Source organism: Rhea americana, unplaced genomic scaffold, assembly GCF_003343005.1.
Source record: "Rhea americana isolate MKP2758 unplaced genomic scaffold, rheAme1 scaffold_20, whole genome shotgun sequence".
NCBI classification, from domain to species: domain Eukaryota; kingdom Metazoa; phylum Chordata; class Aves; order Rheiformes; family Rheidae; genus Rhea; species Rhea americana.
In genome coordinates, this window is record NW_028186150.1 from 838,025 (window position 1) to 856,677 (window position 18,653).

General features: G+C 43.7%; 2 protein-coding genes across 2 annotated transcripts in view; one reads left to right on the plus strand and one right to left on the minus strand.

Annotated features, from left to right (window-relative positions):
* PEPD (peptidase D) overlaps positions 1 to 10,192 on the plus strand; it is a 141,220-nt gene extending 131,028 nt beyond the window's left edge. Inside the window, exons 14-15 of the mRNA XM_085303752.1 lie at positions 1,761 to 1,952; positions 9,496 to 10,192. Coding sequence (XP_085159878.1) covers positions 1,761 to 1,952; positions 9,496 to 9,645 — 342 coding nt within the window. The 3' untranslated portion in view covers positions 9,646 to 10,192. The remainder of the gene's footprint in view (positions 1 to 1,760; positions 1,953 to 9,495) is intronic.
* A 3,627-nt stretch (positions 10,193 to 13,819) lies between these two features.
* On the minus strand, positions 13,820 to 17,435 carry CEBPG (CCAAT enhancer binding protein gamma). The gene has a single exon (XM_085303755.1). The coding sequence runs from the start codon at positions 15,877 to 15,879 to the stop codon at positions 15,427 to 15,429; it is 453 nt and encodes a 150-aa protein (XP_085159881.1). The 5' UTR covers positions 15,880 to 17,435; the 3' UTR covers positions 13,820 to 15,426.
* Between the last annotated feature and the right edge of the window lie 1,218 nt (positions 17,436 to 18,653).

Below are 18,653 nucleotides of genomic sequence, written 5' to 3' on the forward strand. Positions count from 1 at the left end.
TTTGATAAGAATATAAATGTAAAGTGCCTTGGTTAGTATCAGAACATTCCTATTTCCTAACCTCAGTAAGACAAAGTCGTGCTTTCCAATTTTAGTGTAGTATGCAGAATAATCTTAAAATCCTGTGCAAAAACTCAGATCAAATGTATGAAATGTATCAAATATATGGTGCAAACTGTCAGACTAGCGTTGGTGAATCCCAGCGGCCTGGTTTGCAAGGGCACCAAGAGTTGCAAATGCATCTCTGCAGAGTGGTCCTACGAGTGGATGTCCAAGCCAGTTAACTCCAAAATTCTTGGCTGCTGTACGATATCGTGCACTGGCAGAAGAAAAGCTCTGTGAAGGATAAAAAAAGAAACCGAGATACCTGGGGTGACCAGTGAGAGCAAAGCAAGCACTGTAGAGCAGCTCTTGCAAGCAGTGTTCCTGTGAAATTGGCTTTTTCTGAACTGCAAGTGGAGCTCGAGAGCAAGTAGTGCTACAGGCTTATAAACACTTTGAAGAGCAGATGATGTGGTAAGAATTAATTGACAGCTGATAGTTGAAGAATTAACAGCTGATGTGCAAGGTGGTCACCCACTGCTGCCCTGCGCGCTGGTGTGGACGAGTGAGCCACTGCACAGGGACGGTGATAGGCAACACACTTCATCCTGGAGAAAGGGAGTATTTCTTCCCACTGGTACCAGTCACAGTGTTGGGATTTCTGAAAGGAGCCCCCCTCTTATGGGTGCAGAAAATTACCGTAACTTTGGCCGTAAGAGCTACCTAGAGACCAGTGTTTTCGGTAAATGAAGCAGATCTGATCTTGCAGACCTGCTAGCCTTTAACTCACTGGCTGTAGTGGAAGTGTTTTCATGCATGAAGTGAAGCATGTGTACATGCTTGCAGGCTGGCAGGCTTGTGGTCTGTTTACTGGTCATCGTATTTTATTGATGAAATTATGCTACAGTTGCAAAGGATTTTCTAAAAGCTGATGGGATTGAGATATATTTATTCAGATGTTGCAATACCTGGCACATTTGGGCGGAAGAAAATTAATATCCTGAACTAGTCTTTGCAATATTTCTAATTCCTTGACTAAGCACGTCCTCATATATCATTTTGCTTTACCAGCTTTTGGGAAGAAGAGAATGTTTTGCTAGTTGGGACTTGTTTTGACTTAGTTTTTAATAATATCAGTCAGCACTGTGTTGCCTGAAAGTCTGAATCTGAGAAAAGTTTAGTTTTAAATGAGCTGCTTTTATGAGGTCATGTGTAGACTCATTGCTCCTGAATCAAGATCATAAATGTGTGATTTTAATAACATGCAGTGAGAATAAACATTTGCATATCCATGGAGAAGTTGTTCTCAACTGCATAGTTCAGCTATTTCAGTCATGAAGCAGAGAGTGCATTTCAAGACTTGCAGGTCCCTTAAAATATTTTACTAAGAACTTTGGAAAGGAGGCTACAGAAAAAAATAATGTAAGGGTTTTTTTTCCCCCCTAAAGAAATCTTACATGGTAAAGACCAAAACTACCAAGTATCTCTAAAGCCAGAATTTCTGCAGTGCAAAAAGAGTTTGGCAGTTGAGTTTAAAGCCAGTAATCCCTGTGCATGAAAGCTAAATGAGAATGATGTGACAGAGATAACTGTACAGCCCAATTCCAGTTGGGTTTTGTATCTTGGGCATCTTATGGAGCAGTCAGCGTAGGAGGGTCATGATGAAGGGTCAGCCACGGGTTGGGTTCCTGCAGTCAGAACGGATGTTTCTCTCACAGGGGGTTGAGCGCATTGACCTGCCGGGGCTCAGGAGCCTGCGAACAGCCCGGATACTGGAGGCAGGCATGGTGCTCACCATCGAACCGGGCATCTACTTCATCAACCACCTCTTGGACCAGGCCCTCTGCGACCCTGTGCAGTCCTGTTTCATCAACAACGACATCCTGCAACGCTTCAGAGGATTTGGTGGGGTGAGTAACTCTTGACCAGGTAGTTTTCTGAAACGTCTTTTCTGGTTGTTTGTCCTTGCTGTGAGATTGAGAGGAAATCTTTTAAAAGTTGTAAGTGTCACATATAAGGCTGTTCCTGCAATAGCACCTTGGGCAATTTGACCCTGCAGACAGAATGGGGGGGGGTGTCGTTGTTTTAAATGCAGTTTTAAGTCTGACTTATCTGATTAACAAAAGATAGGTATTTTTCCATTGATTGAAATACCTTCTGCCAACACAGTACTGTTACATGCCAGGTAGAGATTTTGTCTTTGTGCAAAAAGTGTTATCAAATTGTAGCCTGAGATTCATATTCCAGGGGCAACTTTCTTGCAGCACTGAGTCAGGCGGGTGCTCCCGCCTAGGGCAGAAGAAGAGCCTTGGACTATTTAAATCATGGTGGCATTAGAGAAAAGCAGGAATAATTGTTGCTGCTGGAGTACTGCCAGGGTGGCACGACACCTACGTGTGCAGCCCTTCACTGTTTCGCAAGGCATGGCCAGTGGTCCTCGTGCGCCCTCCGCTCCGGGTGGCCCGCTGCAGGGCTTCCCCAGCTGTGTGTGCGTGGAAAGGTGGGCCGGCTCGGGAGAGAAGGGCAATCCGAAYGGCGGCCCCCTCCGCTCGGATGGCTGCTGTGTCGGGGAAGCGGCTCCCAGCAGGTTTTGGGTTTCGTGGTGCCGGCATCCAGCGGGTGCCACGTGGCGCTCTGAGCTTCCGGATTCGCACGCCGGGGAGATAACACGGCAGCTGGGATACCCCATCCTTGCCCAGCTTCTCTGCTCAGGCCCAGCATGGCGAGCAATTAACTGGCAACGGTGATTTTCTGATTTGAGAAGTCACTCGTTAGGAATTGTCTGCTGCTGCCACTGACTAATATATCACTGTGACCAGCCGTGAGAGGGTAATTGCTGTAGTGCTCTTGGTCCGAGCTGGCTTTGAGCCCCGACAGACAGGTCGTGCAAGCTGCCACCGGCCGTGCAAGTCCGCCGGGCTCCTGCGCAGCCGCCCAATCCAGCCCGTGCAATCTTATCGAGAGAGCTGGGACTTTACCCTCTCCGGTGCGTAACTCACTGCTGAGGCTTGGGCCGCTATCTGTCCCTGTGCTGTTCCTTTATCAAGGCTTCCAGCCAGCCAGCCGCGATGCTGGTGAATGGCAGGCAGTTAACTCTGCGTTTGCCGGCTTTGCGCGTGTGATGTATACGGCATCACGCGCCGAGACATACTTTAAAGGAACACTGTAAATGCACTGGTGTAGCTTAACGCCGGATGAAAAGAGGTTTAACTGTTTTTGCTTATCTTGCAAGCCGTCCGTGGGAGTTGTTCGGCAGTTAGGCTGATTCCCGGTGAGCTTTCGCGGGAATTCCTCGTGGCCTGGAAATGCCCAGGGAAGCCCACCGGTTTCCCGTGCGGTGCCGCCAACGCCCCCGGCAGCCCTGCCGGCTGGATGCGCGCGTGTGGCTCGCCCGCCGCGGCCCTTGGCAGCAATCGGAACGACAGCGCCGGGGCTCCGCGCTGGGAATGAGCTGCTGGATCAGGCGCTTTTATTCCAGAGGTTTCCTACAAAGTCCAACTTTCCCCCCTGTTTTTTACTTAGCTTCCTGTAATGATGAGTTGTAAGCAGAGCTAGCCAACGAACTGTGCTGAAAGGAGGAGCTGCCCAAAAAGGATTGAGCAAAAATCTGAATTTCTGATCCCCCTGTGAACAATACATTTTGCTTAGAAAAAGAATAATAATACGTACTCACTCTGAGCCAGATGTTGTCACTTGATTTTGTCCAGGAAAAAACTTGAAAGAAAGTTTGAAACTGAAGTACATCTGAATTCTACAAAAAAAGCTGAATTACAATGCAATCAAAATAAATTTGACCGTCTTTACAATTCTAACTTGATCCTGCGTAAGTAGATCTTGCATGTAATGTTTAGAGTGCTTAGTTATCTGCATTCTGATTCATTTTAATTTATTTGGAATTAATAAATATTTCTCTCAAGCATACATCAGAAAACTTCCTCTACATGATTAAGAAAGATCTTAGCCCAGTGTTTCCGCTGTCAAATATTGACAGTACAAATGTTAGTATTGGTATCAGCTCTAGCTGAAGAGCTCACTAATGTCATATACAATCTTACTTCACAAGATTTAAGTTTAAAAGAAAAATCCACTCTAACAATGGAAATAAATAGTCCATTTCCTTCTGCAGAGTTCAGCACTAATTAAAGTGCTCTTAATTTGGTTTAGTTTAATTCACTTCAAAAACAGATTTAGGTTAACCAAGGTAACACCACTGTAGTTCTCATTATCCATACAGGGAATTTGTGGATTTTAATGAATTCACCTGGAATTCATGTCTTGTGTAGGTTTGGGTTAATTTTTCTCACTGTGATAAGTCTCTATGTGAAGAACAGGAGTGCTTGTGCCCTCCCAAAAATGACTGTAGCTATGTATTGTAATTTATACTGCTTGATATTAGCCATAAGGAGCTGGTGAAAGCTCAAAGGGGAAGAAGAATGAACGAAAACACGAGTTTTCCTTCACCGCTTCTTGCTTGCTGCTGCCGTTCCCTTGTGCAAGACCGGCTGCCCCAGCGCGGTTTGTGCGCGGGTTCAAGGCTGGCACCAAGACAGCCCCGTGCTTCTGCCTACGGGTAACGCCTCTGCAGCTGGAACTAGGCCTCGGAGACGTGGTAATTTGGCTTGTTACCAAACGTGGTGAAACATGGGTCCCCTCGGCACGAGGCAAGCGGTCAGGCTGTGCAGTTCGGCATGTGGCCAAATCCCCTATGGTGGTGGGTGCTGGTCCTGGCCCTTTGCAAGCCTCCTGTGCTGATTTGGGGAAGTCACATACATGCACTGCAGTTCTTGCTCTGTAAAACTAAAATCCAGTTCACTGAGGACACAAATTGTGCGGTGAGGGCTGTCCACGGGCCGGCAGGGCGCTGAGTCCACGGCACCGCCGCTCAGCCGGGCAGTGCAAGCCCCCAGTAACACCTTAGCAGCCAGGAGAGGTGCGTGTACGGCTGTACGTGCTGCTCCAGAAAAGCATCCGGTCCCCAGGGAAGGGCAAATACCAGCTCCCAATGCCGCCCTTCAGGGCTCAACAGCTCCATTCTTCAGAAGCCGATTGCTGATTCATGCAGCTCATGGGATGCTTTCTCACAGGCTCAGGAAAACCAATCTTTTCGTGGGCTAGAATACTCAGTTTCTGTTCAGGCTTTACTTTGCCCCAGGATTTGCAGAACTCGTACTAGAGCTAATATGCAAAAACTCTACATGACTAAGAGAAAAAGCAAAATTTTAAATATATTACCTTCTTTTATTTGCAGATTTTTCTCATTTAAAAGTTAAATAGTTTTACAAAACCCGGGACCTTGAAGACATGATAATATTATCATACAATTTTTTAAAACAATAGGACTTTACTTATTCAGGAACTAAAGTTAAACCAAATAAAATCAGAAAATATTTCCCCTTTTGCATCTACAGAAGGACATTTCGTTGCCTTTTGTTCACAGACCCATGCAGTTGTCTTTGTCCTTATTTTTATTTTGCGTTAGGTTGAGCTCTGTTTCTAGACTTTGTGGTGAATGTGTGTTCTGGAATGAAATAGTTTACTAGGCAATAAACATAGTAGTGCTTATTTGCTTTTTAACACTTCATTTTGTGCAGCAGTAGTAATACTACTCGAAATGTATTTTGGAAGAGATTTTACAGAAAAGCAAATGTCATAATGAAATATATAGCTTGCTTTAAAATTGTTACAAGAGGAGCGATAGTTGTAGGCAACCCCAAAACAGCTACTATTTTCTTATAAGCCTCCTGCACTTTTCTCTTAAGTTGTCTAATCAACATAATTAGGTTAAACGAAGAGCAGTTGTTTCCAGCCTGTATTTAGCTTGCTGTTTATTGCTGCTTTCTGAGCTTTGATGAAGGGATTGTGTGCCTCAAGCTTGCTTTTCCAGCTATATCAGATCTAATGAGATACATAGCCTCACGCTGCAAATCTGGATGCTCTTTATAAATGTTTATATGTAGACCTTTAAAATAAAGTGTGCCTGACATGAGGACTTCCTGGTGCATGAGAAAAGGGAAGGCTGGCAGGATGGGATAAGAGAGTCCCTGTGTAGCACGGAGGCTGTTAGCCTCGACACAAAACATCTCGATGTTACCGTTTTGTGTGACGCAGGAAGAGGCAAGAGTCAGCTGGTTCCCCAGTCCTGCAGAGTCCTTCAAGCAGACATGAGCTCGTGGGCTAACATGCTTTGTATAATGGCATGTGTGGGCCATCATCATTCTCCAGGCAGATGTCCTGCTTTCCACAGCCATGCTTAGACAAACGATTGATAGATTAAAAAAAGAAGACGTGTCACCAGTGGTCTTTTTTAATCGCATCTGGGATCTGTCATAGTGCTAATCTGGACTGCTTAATTGGCCAACACTGTTTCTCGACTCTCAAAAGCCTTTTATATATATCATCATCTGAAAGAAATGAATGAGTGCTACAACCCCCTTCTCTTGGAAGATAACACAAGAGGCCCTGGGGAGCATGACTGTATTAGTAAGTTAGGACAAAGTGCGAGGCTATATATATAGCTGACAAAAGCCTTGGTATTTAACTCCTGTGCTGCCCTGGGCTGTGCCCGCACGGCTGTGCTTTGGGACAGAGTTGGGTCCACTGAGTCAAGCCACGGGACAGGCTGCTGTTCTTGTTAGGCTGTTGTGCAATCAGATCTAGCCAAATAGAGCATGGTGCTACCCTTGATAAGGAGCAGGCATCTTCGGGACAGTGCTGACATTCCTGGCCACTTTGCTGTTGCAGATGCCTGCTGCTGCAGGCATTTCTGAAAAATGTCATTTGTGCAGAACAAGCCCCCTAGGGTGTTTGCAGAGCCCCTGAAAGGAGGCTCTCGTGTGGCTGGAGGCATCACACCTCTGTTTGCTGTTGCTTTAAGCTGTGCCTGATTCCAGCCTCCTTTGTGGAGCCCTGAAACGAGCAGTGCCAAACAGAGAGCCTGAAAACAGGGACAGCTCGGAGAACCAGTTTCATAACAGCTGCCCCCACTGGGACCAGCACTCCCGCGTCAGCGAGCCTTGCCAGTCAGATCCAGCATCTTTTGTCCATTTGGACAGCAGACAAGACCAAATGCCGGGCTCTCCTGTAAGGAAGGTCTTGCAGGTCCTCTGAAGACCTTTTTGTTGCTGGTGAGTTGGAGCTTGATGTGAAGCCTAGAGAGTTTGCATAAAAAGGGCAAATGCAAAACTTTTTCCCCCCCATTGAAAAACTATTCCTTTGCACTCGTGTTCCTGTTAAGCAGAGGGAGTGTATGCACTGGAAGCGATGAGTCTTTCTTCGTATTTCAACTTAGGTTCCTATGGGCAGAAGCATGGTCAGATTCTGGAGAAAGCTGTCCCAAGAGCGGTGAGCGAGGCCCCATGAGGGTACCAGGTCCAGGTGCCTCCAGCCACATCCTGTGGATCTGCTGACAGAGAGCAGGCTGCTGGTACAGTGCCAGCTCCACTCTTTCCACGGCAGCCCACGGCCCGAGAGACAGCTAGCAGGGCTTGCATTCTCCTGTGTCGTCTCCAACGAGATCCCCTCCTATGTGATCTGTGGCTGTGTGAGCTCTGAGCTCACGGGCCTCCCTGGTCTTCCTCTGCTTGGCAACTCCCAATTTCCTGGCCTTGACATTTCCAGCACCTCCCTGTGCTTTCCTCAGTCCTCCCCCCTCTGCGAGAATCTCCTTTTCCAGACTCCTTCTTGAGCCTCCATCTCTCCTTGCCCATTTTTCTTGTTGCCTGGGAATTGTCTGTTCCCAGGCTCTAGCCAGTCCTAAATGGACCTTTGCAGCCCAGTTATTTGTCATTCCCATCTCACCTCACTGTGTCTTCTTTCCCGTCTCCTTCCATTTCTCTAGCTCTGTTCTCCAACTTGTTCCCAGTCCTAATTTCCTTTTGTGGCCAGTTTCACTTTCTGTCCTTTCCAGCAGACCCAGTGTGGACAGACCACTTACCCCACCTGCTCTTCTCTCTCCCAGCTGGCCTGGCTCTCCTCTGCTCTGCTTTCAGGGCAGTTAAACTGCTCAAACGTAGTGCCAAAGCACTGGTGAAAGCACAAGGTGCTGAACTAGAGCACAGTTGCTCTTTTTTGTTAATCTTACTCTCTAAGCAACTGAATGGTTGTGGCTGAAATTTCTCTGTAGCAGGTACAGCAGTGAATTTCAGCTCAAATAGGTGATGCTTTGCAAAGTTAGAAATAGTTGCGACGAGATCCTTTCCATAGGAAGCGTTTGCTAACATTTGTACTTCCCACACCACAGCTCTGTGTTCGTTGTGGTGCTTGCTGGTGAGATGCTTTGGCTTTGGCGTGCCACCAGGTCTGCCTTATGGGTTCCCGTGCTTCTACATGACTCCCCTGGTGCCAGTGGGTTTTCAGTAGGGTCGAATCCATCCTGCCATGCTGTGCTCGAGTCTCAGACTGGTGACTCTTTTTGCAGTACAACAGCGGTGTGAATCCTTGGCTTATTATTCATTCAACTGGCCAAATTTGAAGTAATGAATTAAAAAAAAAAAAGTAGAAGTCGTTCAAGTGCATAGAATTGTTCACCCTGTGTTGCCCATCTCCCCTGCTGCAGCAGCGCGTGGGCTTGTTGGAATATGCTGATGGCAAGGAGACTTGCTGTTTTCAGATTTACAGCTGTCCAGATCAAATGTGTGAACTCAGTGGAGTTTGTTTGTTTAATTCTGCTTTATAATACACTTAACTTGATACCAAGTAGAAGAAATAATCTGGCAAAGACATCATTAAACAGTTTAATAAGGACTGGATGACTCATTTTGTTTGAACAAATGGATTATTTTGCAATCAGACGTACAAATGTTAACCAGCTTTATTTTTAGCTGAAAATGTCAAGAGGTCAGAAACAATTAAAGCAACTGTAAGGTGGGAGTCCCCAGAGTTTGTGTTCTTGTGGATTTACACCTTACTAAAACTGCTTTTATTGCAGCTTAGTGACTTACTAACATTTTTCTGATAAGATAATGGGAAATGACTATGTAGGCACATTTACTAGTAAGAAGAGATTAGAGTCAAACAGAAATGGAACATACTTTTCATTTTAACAGAACAAGAGCTGGAAAAACTGAGAAGATATGCTTTTCTCTTGTGTGATTGAAAACATAGCGATTGTATTTTAAAAGGAATGTCTGACCTGCCTGGGACCTTCTCATCAGCTCAAAATTCTGTGTTTAGAGTATATCCACTACAAGCAATTTCATGTTACAGTTCCTCCTTTGAGAGTTAATTCTACTTAGAGGAAAGAGAATGTGATTTTTAAGTGCAGAGCCTGCGGCTCAGCAAGAGGACTACTTTGCGTACAGGCAGTTCAGGCATTAGTGAGACACCAGCAATGTGGTTCGATCTGTCCCTAGCAAGCGTTGCACTAGCGAGGCTGGTGGCAAATCCAAGGGAAACATTTCTTTGGCTGCTTCTGCTAGCCAGGGCGTATCGGTAACTCCATGTTCTCTATGACAGGTCCGAATCGAGGATGACATTGCAGTGACGGCCACGGGAATGGAGCTGCTGACGTGCGTCCCACGTACCGTTGAAGAAATAGAGGCTTTTATGGCAGAAGGCCAGAGCAGTGCCAAGTCATTTGACTGCTCGCCCAGCCAAAAGCAGTAAATGTCAGGATGGTACTTACTGTCTCACGCTAATCAGTCATCGTTTTGATTTAACATTGCAGCATATAAAATAAAGTGTATCCAATTCTTAATAGCAGGAGAAGCAGGCTGGCTATTAGCTGGAATGATTCATTCACTAAAAATGGAAGTAGGAGGCTTTGGCACTGGATATCCAGGTAACTCAAATGTTGCTACTTTGCTTACATTATGAAGTGCCAGCTAAATAACCCTGCTGCTTTATCAGCAGGGCTTATACTCCTTCCAGTGAAGGAGTATTCCTGTGATACTGAACTCATCTTTCTTCCAATAAAATCTAAATTTTGATGATAAGGACTATTTAAAATACCAAATGGATTATCTGAATGCTGTCAACAGTTGTAACGATCTAAGAAGTCCTTTTTCTAAACTTCAGCACAGATAGCACAAAAAAGAAAGTAAGAATCTCATCTATTCTCAGTGGACGTCATGACACATATCTTTCTCATGAATCTTATTTCAGTTTGATGGAGTAAGCAGAATCAGATTTTTATTAAAATTTATCCTTGGCATTGTTTGTGCTCACAACTTTGTGTTCATTATGCTCTTCTGCTCCCTATTCCTGCTTCTTTATCTGACCTTTCTACCAATTCATGCTCTGGAAACTTTGACCCTTCATTAGCCAGATTTTTCTGCTCTGGATAGTGAGTGTGCTGATCTTTCACACAGAGTCCACAGCCTATTAGATTTGTACATCTACTTGTCCCTCAAAATTTAGATTACTGTGGTGTTTAGCAGAGTTGTAAAAATTGCAAAAAGAGAGCATCTTTGGTACAGGGCTCAGGGTCATCAGAATATGCTCTGCAGAATGATAGAGTTCTTTTTAACTGTCCAGTGTTAGCAGGTGCAGAATTAAATTACATAAATTTTATTTGGATACACCACAACTATATTAGTAATGATCATAGAATGATTTTTCCATTCACACAAAAATCAAATTACCCAGAGAAGCCTTTCTTTACTGTATTTACTGTAAGTGTTCATCAGCCTGCAGGAGAACAAATACATTTCTTGTGTCATAAAATAGTCCTACTTGCTGCAACTACCTCAGAATAATTTTACTTACTTTATGAATGCATCACAACTCAGCTCAGTCTTCAGGATCCATTGCAGAGTTTGTGTGCATGTGCTATACTTCTTAGTTCAGCTGATGCATTTGCCACCGATGCACCTTCCCCACCTCCGAATGCTGCCTAAGTCACAGCAGCATGTTAGGGCCTTTCTGCGCCTTGTCACCAGCCGTACGAGGATTATCCCCACGCCAAGGGCTCTGCTGGCTTTATCCACTCAGCAGCTCTGCTGCGTGCTGGCACTCTGTGAGCTCAGACAGGGGCCAGCAGTTTGCCATCTACTGCCATGGCCCTCACCTGGGCTGGCCTGGATTTGGGTCAGAAATAATGTCCTTCAGAATTGCTAAGGGAGGTTGCTCTGCGTAGACTGCTAATTAGGTTGACCAGTGTGACAAGAACATGCTCTTTATTGTTCTTTATTTCTAACTGCGAAGTGACCCACTGCCAAATAGGAACCTGCATGCTGGAGACTAAAAAAGCAACATTGTGAAATAATCCAGGGGACTTTACTCCTGTTTGATGTCACTTTATTAAAAAATGGTTTTTTTTTTCAGAGCAGTTACTTGGCTGTGCTTTGCAAGAGGTAAGTAAGGGAGGTCTTGACTGACAAGAGAAAGGGGTCCTGTGGGGAGGATGTGAGGTGAGCAGGTTTTATCTATAACTCCGCTACTGCTTCCTTTTGTGGTGACTGAAGGGCTCGTACCTCTGAACTGTAGTACTTGTGCAAAAGACGTCAAGCCTTGCTTTGGTAACCCTGCAGGTTCATGAATACAGAAACCTCTTGGCATTGCTGCAGACTCATCTCCCTCCTAAAACTCTGGAGATGTGTTAGTGCAAGACTGTGCTCATGGCCTCAGCCTCATTCCCTCTGATTCAAAGTGCTTCGGTGTTGCACGCTCTGAACACACCCATAAGATCGCACACTGCTTTGGGCACTCTGAAACCTGCAGTTGCTTTGGTTCAATAGCTGTTACTATTTTAAAGTAACACCTCACAAACTTTCAAAAAAATGGAGCTTTGGAATTGTTTCAGTTAAGCTGTAACCCAAGTCTAGTTAATAGGCCTTTCCCTGCCTGTGATTAATCTTGGCAAATACTGGTCTCTGCTGCTGCAAAACAGGTCAAGCAGTCTGCAGGAGGCAGAACTGGTTCTGCTTCGACATGTACCAGCGACAACAATCTGCGAAGAGCTCTGGAGGGAAAAAGCACACGCTCACGTAAGGACCTCTCTGGTTACGTGTGCCTGAGAAGTGGATGTGTTTCAGCCTGGGATGGTACAATGTTTCCAGTTTTTCCTTCATATCCAGGCCAGTGACTATAAAATTCCTTCCACATCTCTGTTCTATAATTCTGATAATTTTTATCCACTTAAAGCAAAAGTGGATTAGAATATTTTTTTTCTAAATTTGCATCTGTAGGATAGGCAGCAGGAAAACATGTCTTTAAAAATAAAAGGCAAAAGGGTATTTAATGCACTCAAGATGTATTAGTGTATGTGTGATGGGAGACAAACTATGATAAACTTTTGGGGGCTTCATTAGCTGTTTTTTTAGGCTGCTAGCTATCATGTTTTCCCAAATGCTTTGTTCCCTGCTGCAAACACAAATAGTGTTGCACCAAAATAACAGAAAAAGTGAATTATGTTGAGCAAGGTTGTGTATTTAAGAAGGTCCAAATCACTTCTGAACTGATACATTCAGATTGCTTCACCTCCCTAGGGCTGGATGCACTCTGGATTTATCTGCTATGCAAATTATGCTGCTGCAGCTACACTGGTATAATTAAAGTGGCAGAGCCTCCTAGTGCTCATGGAAGTTACAGAGTAGACAAGGTCTTTTATTGGTATGCTAAGAGAATAAGGTTTGCTGGTGAAACGTAGCGTGCTGTATGTCTGTCTTGTTGTGGTAGGTGCTGTATTCTGTTAGACAGTGGCTACTATTAAGAATATTGTGTCAAAAGGAAAACTAGCTTTTATAAGCATACAGAGATTTATTTTTTTAGGTAGGTGTATTACTTCCTCCTTTGCTTAGGAAGAAGTTGCTTCATTACAGATGTTCTCCAGTGCCTTTACAGTGGAGGAGTAAGGCTGAGGCATTTTGCAGCCACGCAGTCTGGGTGCAGCAGCTTGGCGAAAGCGGAGGGGAAGCCTCTCCTCTGCCTTTGATCCAGGGTGGGTGAGACGTAGCGATTCTGCCAGAAGGCTGGAGGGGCTTTAGAGTGGTAGATTTGTGCCTGTCTTGCAACCCACCTCCCACCAAGGGGAGATTTAAAATAAGTTGTTATAGGCTTGGATCAGTAGGTTCACACATTGAAAGCGATGTGCTGCACACAGCCTGTACGCCTCCCTAGGCACGCAACGCAAGTGCATAGACTGCTAAGCCAGAAAAGTTACTGTGCAAACAAATGACTTCTCATACCACAGAGATTTCTTTTTTTAACAAGAGGGAATTGGAATCAATTGGAGTAACAAGTGGAAGCCTTAGCCCTCCAGGAGCATCAGGCATTCCTGCATTTCCATCAGAAAGATTTTATTCCCAATCGAGATAAGAGAAATCATTACTCTAGAAGTAGCTGACTTTCACCAAAATCAGAAAAAGATACCAGAGAGAGTTAGAGCCTCTGTCCTGGTTATCAGGAGATAATCTCCCATTAACCTATCAAGTCAGTGACGGGACAAGAGAGCCGTATAGCCCCAATTCACAGAGGAAATAAGCAGGGATAAGCCTAGCTCATGCTTTCACACCAGTGCTGGTGCAGAGTGAACGTGAGTGGTTTTCAGGTCATCTTTTCTATTTGGCATTCTTTTTTTCTCCAATCATAACCTTTTCAGTGCAATATCCTTTCAGGAAAGGTAGATGCAGGTCTTAAATTTTGTTTGTGTGTGTGTGTGTGTGGGGGGGGGTAATCGGGACTTCAGCCCAAGCTGTACTAAGTGTCTGTTTACCTGAGGGGAGGACAGGAAAGGACAGGAACGGAGACCATCTCACTGATTTCTCGACGATACCTAGTTGAGGTGGATGCTTCTGCCTTTGAGGGAAAGGGAAAATGGACAGGAAAAATAAGGCCAGCATTAGAGGCAAAATGTTTTTATTAGCTTCTGTTATTTCAACCTTGCCTACTTAAGCTGCAGCTAGAACCAAAAAACACATCTTTTTAAAAAGACTACCAAAATTCAAAACAATCCATAAAAGTCTTCCACGTGTGATTACCATTGTATTAAAATTTTAAATTCAAAATGAACTTTTGGAGGCTTTGTTTTCTAACAGCATCTTCACAGAGCTGTTTTCCAAGCTCTCTTCCTAAGTACAGATACAATGCAAACAAGCATCCTACAAAATAATCTATGAAGAAAAGGTAGTGTGGGAAGGAAATTAAGACAGTGTAATAATCCACTAGCCAGACACACAGGTTAAATGCAACACAACCACATCATCAATGAAATACTCGAAAATAAATTAAGGTTACATCAAACTTTCTGCTTTACTTTTATTGTTTAAATCCTCAATATAGTACATACCACTGCATTATGGATCATGGCAAAGACTTATCACTAGCATTTAAAAATTGCTATAGAAAAAGTTCTATGGAAGTAAGACAAGACTGAGGATACTCCTTCACACAACTGTATGATGGCTATAGAAGTTATGCTGAATCAGTTATTCAGACCAGGGCCATTTATTTTTAAAATCACTTTGGATTTCTGTACGATCTTTGCTGCAAATCTGAACAGCCTTGAAAATGAAAATGAATGACAATGAGCAGTGATCCATATATTCTGACTGAACAGATGCTGTGTTACCCCTTTCATCGCTTAGCCAAGCTGCACACATTTTGTTCTCCCTGATACCTGCATCTTGGCAAGAATGCAATTTTACAGAACATAGATTTTTGGTAGCATTTTGACATTTTCTGAAAACCAAAATCACATTCTCTTAAGGCCCCAGAGTCACTACGTGAACAACATTAATATATGAATATAGGCTTGAAAGGCTTTCTCAATGTGCTACTTTGCCCCTTGTACATGATGCTTCAGATTATCATTTGCAGTCTGGAAGCCAACTGCCTATATATGTCATAGTATATTGCTATTTTTCTAGAAAATGCTAGTAAGCATCCCAGCTCACTATTACTATACCCTCCCCATTAATAATGACTGGGTAAGAAGGACCTAAATGGTGCTTTACAGGACTTGTTCTACAGATCTGAAGTAGTCCACCAAACAAGAAAGCAAATTCCCTCTACGGCCTTTGCAGTTTTGTAATATGTAATGGAAAAAAACAAAAGGCTTAAAAGCGTTAAAAGGTACTTAAAAGACATTTCATCCAAGTATCAGTCACTGATACTACAGTGAACCATCCGGCTGGATTCCTCTTGTTATGCAAAATAAAAGAAGGTAAGTGAACATTTCTGTAGAAATGCTACTTCTCTAATTCTAAGCTCCTTGTTGACTGTGAATTTAGATCATCTGCGTTTATTAGCCAAACCTTTTAAAGAAGAAAAATATTTAACATTTTAAAACAAGTACTCTAAAATTATGCTTTAGTTGCATCAAATCTTCAGTGTTAAACCTAAAAAGAAAATCTCCACAAAATAATGGTTAAAAGAACAGTTTGTGCTCGGTTACTGCATGGGCAGCACAGACAAGCTGTACCTCCGGAGTTCATTTCATGACAGTGTCTACTGTCCATTGTTTTCTGGATTTGCTGTGGTGGTTTCAGTGCCAACAGGCTGCACATTGTCTGCAAGATTGTGCGCATGCTCAAGGAACAAGTCTTTCAGTACACTCAGCTCCTTGGTCAGGAGCTTAATTTTTGCCTCTAAACGTTCATTTTCTTCTTTGAGCTGGTTGACCCTCTGCAGTGTGTCTTGTGCTTTTTGCTTGCTTTTTAACCGGCTCTTTTTCACTGCCATGTTGTTTCGTTCTCTACGCTGGCGATACTCATCACTGTTTCTATCCACAAAGGAATTCTTCTTTCCCTGCTTGCTTGGAGGCACAGCTTTGCCTCCGCCACCAGGACTCACAGGCACCAACTGGGGAACCTGCTGTAAACCACTGGCGTGTGCTTGGGTGTGAATCACACTTACTCCATTCGCATCTGTTGCCGTGTTCTGCTGGGATGTCTTGCTCATTTGGACAGGCTCTTCTTTAACACAACAGAATTTATTAGGACACTGAAAACCTTCAAGTTTCTAGAATGTGTTTCCAACAAGTCTTCACATGGATTAAGGACAAGTGGAACCTAGTAGAAAAAAAAATGTTATTAAAGGTGCTGCGTTCAGCTACAATCTGGTACATCACTGGCTTTAGCATAAGGTAGTGATGGTACAGCTGGCAGTAACACATCACTGCTATGCTGGAAATGGAAAAGTTGCCAGCTACTGGGAGATTGCAGAATGTATTTGGATTGGAAGGGACTGTTACTGGGTCATCCAGTCAAGCTGTTTGCATTGTTCACTGGATTTGCTCAGTTATTCCAAGGCCATCCCTGATGGATGGGTGTCTAGCCTAGCCTTGAAAATCTCCAGTTTCACAACCTCTGTCTTGGCAACAGGTTTAACTGTCTAACTTTTCCTCCAGTTATATAATTTTCTTAATTTTCAGACTGAATTTTTCCTTCTGCAGCTTAAATCTATTAACAGCCTGACTCTTGACCAATAGGAGTACTTGATCCTTGTCCTCTTCAGACTATCTGTCTGGGTGTATACACAGACAAATTCCTCTTTGGTCTCTTTTTCTGGAGAATGTGCCCAGACCTTTCCTCCTACATCTTATAGCATCTTCCAGTGCTTTTACCTACTCTCTTCTAAGATTGTTTCACCAGGTTTGGGGTTTTCAGAGATTACGTCCAGACTCATGACAGTGCTTTAAGATCTCAGTAGTACTGAGTGGAAAAATTAATTCATCAAAACTAATGTAATTAATTGGAAAAAAATATTTTCCATGTTAAATTTCAAAGTGAATTAATATTTATTCTTTCTGGGCTTATATATTTAACTCCTATCAATACACAATGAAGTAGCAGAAAAAAAGACTGATATTAGTGCTGATGCATGTGTGCTCTGAAGGCTGTGACAGAGTGACATTATTGGAACCCTTTCAACCACAAAAAAGGTTAGAGAAGCTAAGCCTGTAGTGGTACTGCAGTGCGCAGGCAGGACAGGCAAGCGGGGTTACAGCACCAAGAGAAGCACCGCACTGGAAGGAGAGGGGGCTGCTGGCACCACGGGAAGGAACAGAGGGGTCACAGCTGGCTTGCCTACAAAATACCTTCCTGCTGTAGCTTCCAGGCTTTTGCCCCTATCACTGACCGCTCTCCTCTCCAGCCAGACCAGGACTGCAGAGCAGGACACCCTCTCACCTGACTCCTGTTCCCCAGTGCTGAGGGTCAGTCTGCTCCTGCCCCACTGGTGRTACAGGGAGGGCTCCCCCACAGCTGCTGCAGGGACATGGCCTGACCAAGGTTGACAGCCACTCCCCTTGTCCTCCCCTCTCCTGGGTTGCGACATCCTAACCGTCTGGGAGATAAGGTTGGGAGAGAAGAGAGGACTGGGCAAGAGGGTTCTCCTAAGCTCTGAAATGCCTACCTCTAGCTCCAGTGAAAAGTACTTGCAGAAAGGACAAATGAGGATTGATTCATTGTCTTGTTAGGCTAAAGAAAAGTATCTAACTGGCATAAAATGATCCTAATCTAGAAAGATCTGACTGCATTTCAAAGGTGCAGCCAGTGCTCTGTCACAGGTGTACATGTATTTTATGACTAGTAGTCCTCAACTCCTTGACCCTCCTCCCACAGGAGAGGGTCTGTAAGGAAAGAAAGCAATCGAAGTTAGTGGTAGGCGATGCCAATTGCCCAGTACCAGAAGGGTTCAGCCCACAGCTTACAGGTTACATCAGTAACACCACAAGAGATGGATTATTCTAGTCCTGTGCCTAGTTAATCAATCAGTACAGTGAGATGTTTGTAAATGAGCTGCTGTGTGTCACTGGTTATTTTATAGTCAGAGTTCTTCAACTGTTTGCTGTCCTTGTTTGTTTGTTTTTCTCAGTAGCCTGAGTTGTCACTTTATCTTCTGCAATGGTATCATTAACAAGGTTAAAATTTTACCGTGTAGGTCAACTGCAAATTTTCTTTCATAATCTGAATAAGCCAGAAAAAGATGCAGCTGCAGAGTGCAGTTCAGTAAAATTCACAGAAAAGCCTAATAAGCTTGGGCTGAATGTTACTCAAAATTAACACTTCTGTCACTGAGAAGTCTTACTTCGAACAAGTGAGGAGAACATGAGTTCACCCACCCCACCCCTAACAAGCAATCTCTTCATTAGTAGTAGTATTTCAGGGCAGAAAGAGCCCATCGAGCCTCTCATCCATATAGCTAAATCCATATATGTACTTGCTTAACCCTTGCATTTAATATTTTCCTAATTTCAGCCCTTAAAGAAACTTTTGCAAACCACAACAGAATCTTAGATTCTGACTGAAGAAGCAATCCAGATCATCAGCTAAACAGAACATAGAGCTAACAAGACATTCATACACACAAATAACTAGATCTGCAGGACCAGCTACTGTAGCTGCATGCGTGATTGCATGGACATTTTTAAAGTCAGGATGCAACTATTTGCTCTCTGGCTTTGTATCAGTTATATTTCTAAATATAGTATTTCTATACTATAGCCCTCAAATAGTATATGGCTCTGTTAGATCATCTCTAGCTATGACAACCAAATGTTTTCACTAATTTTTAGGATGTTTTCAAAGTTGGACAGAATACTTTCCTCTATTTCAACAAATTACAATCTTTGTTAACTTCATCTGGACAGCGCAGTTAAGTACGACGTGAAAAACACCATTTTCACTAACTGTGTTTTTTTTTTTTTTTTTTTTTTTTTTTTTTTTTTTTTT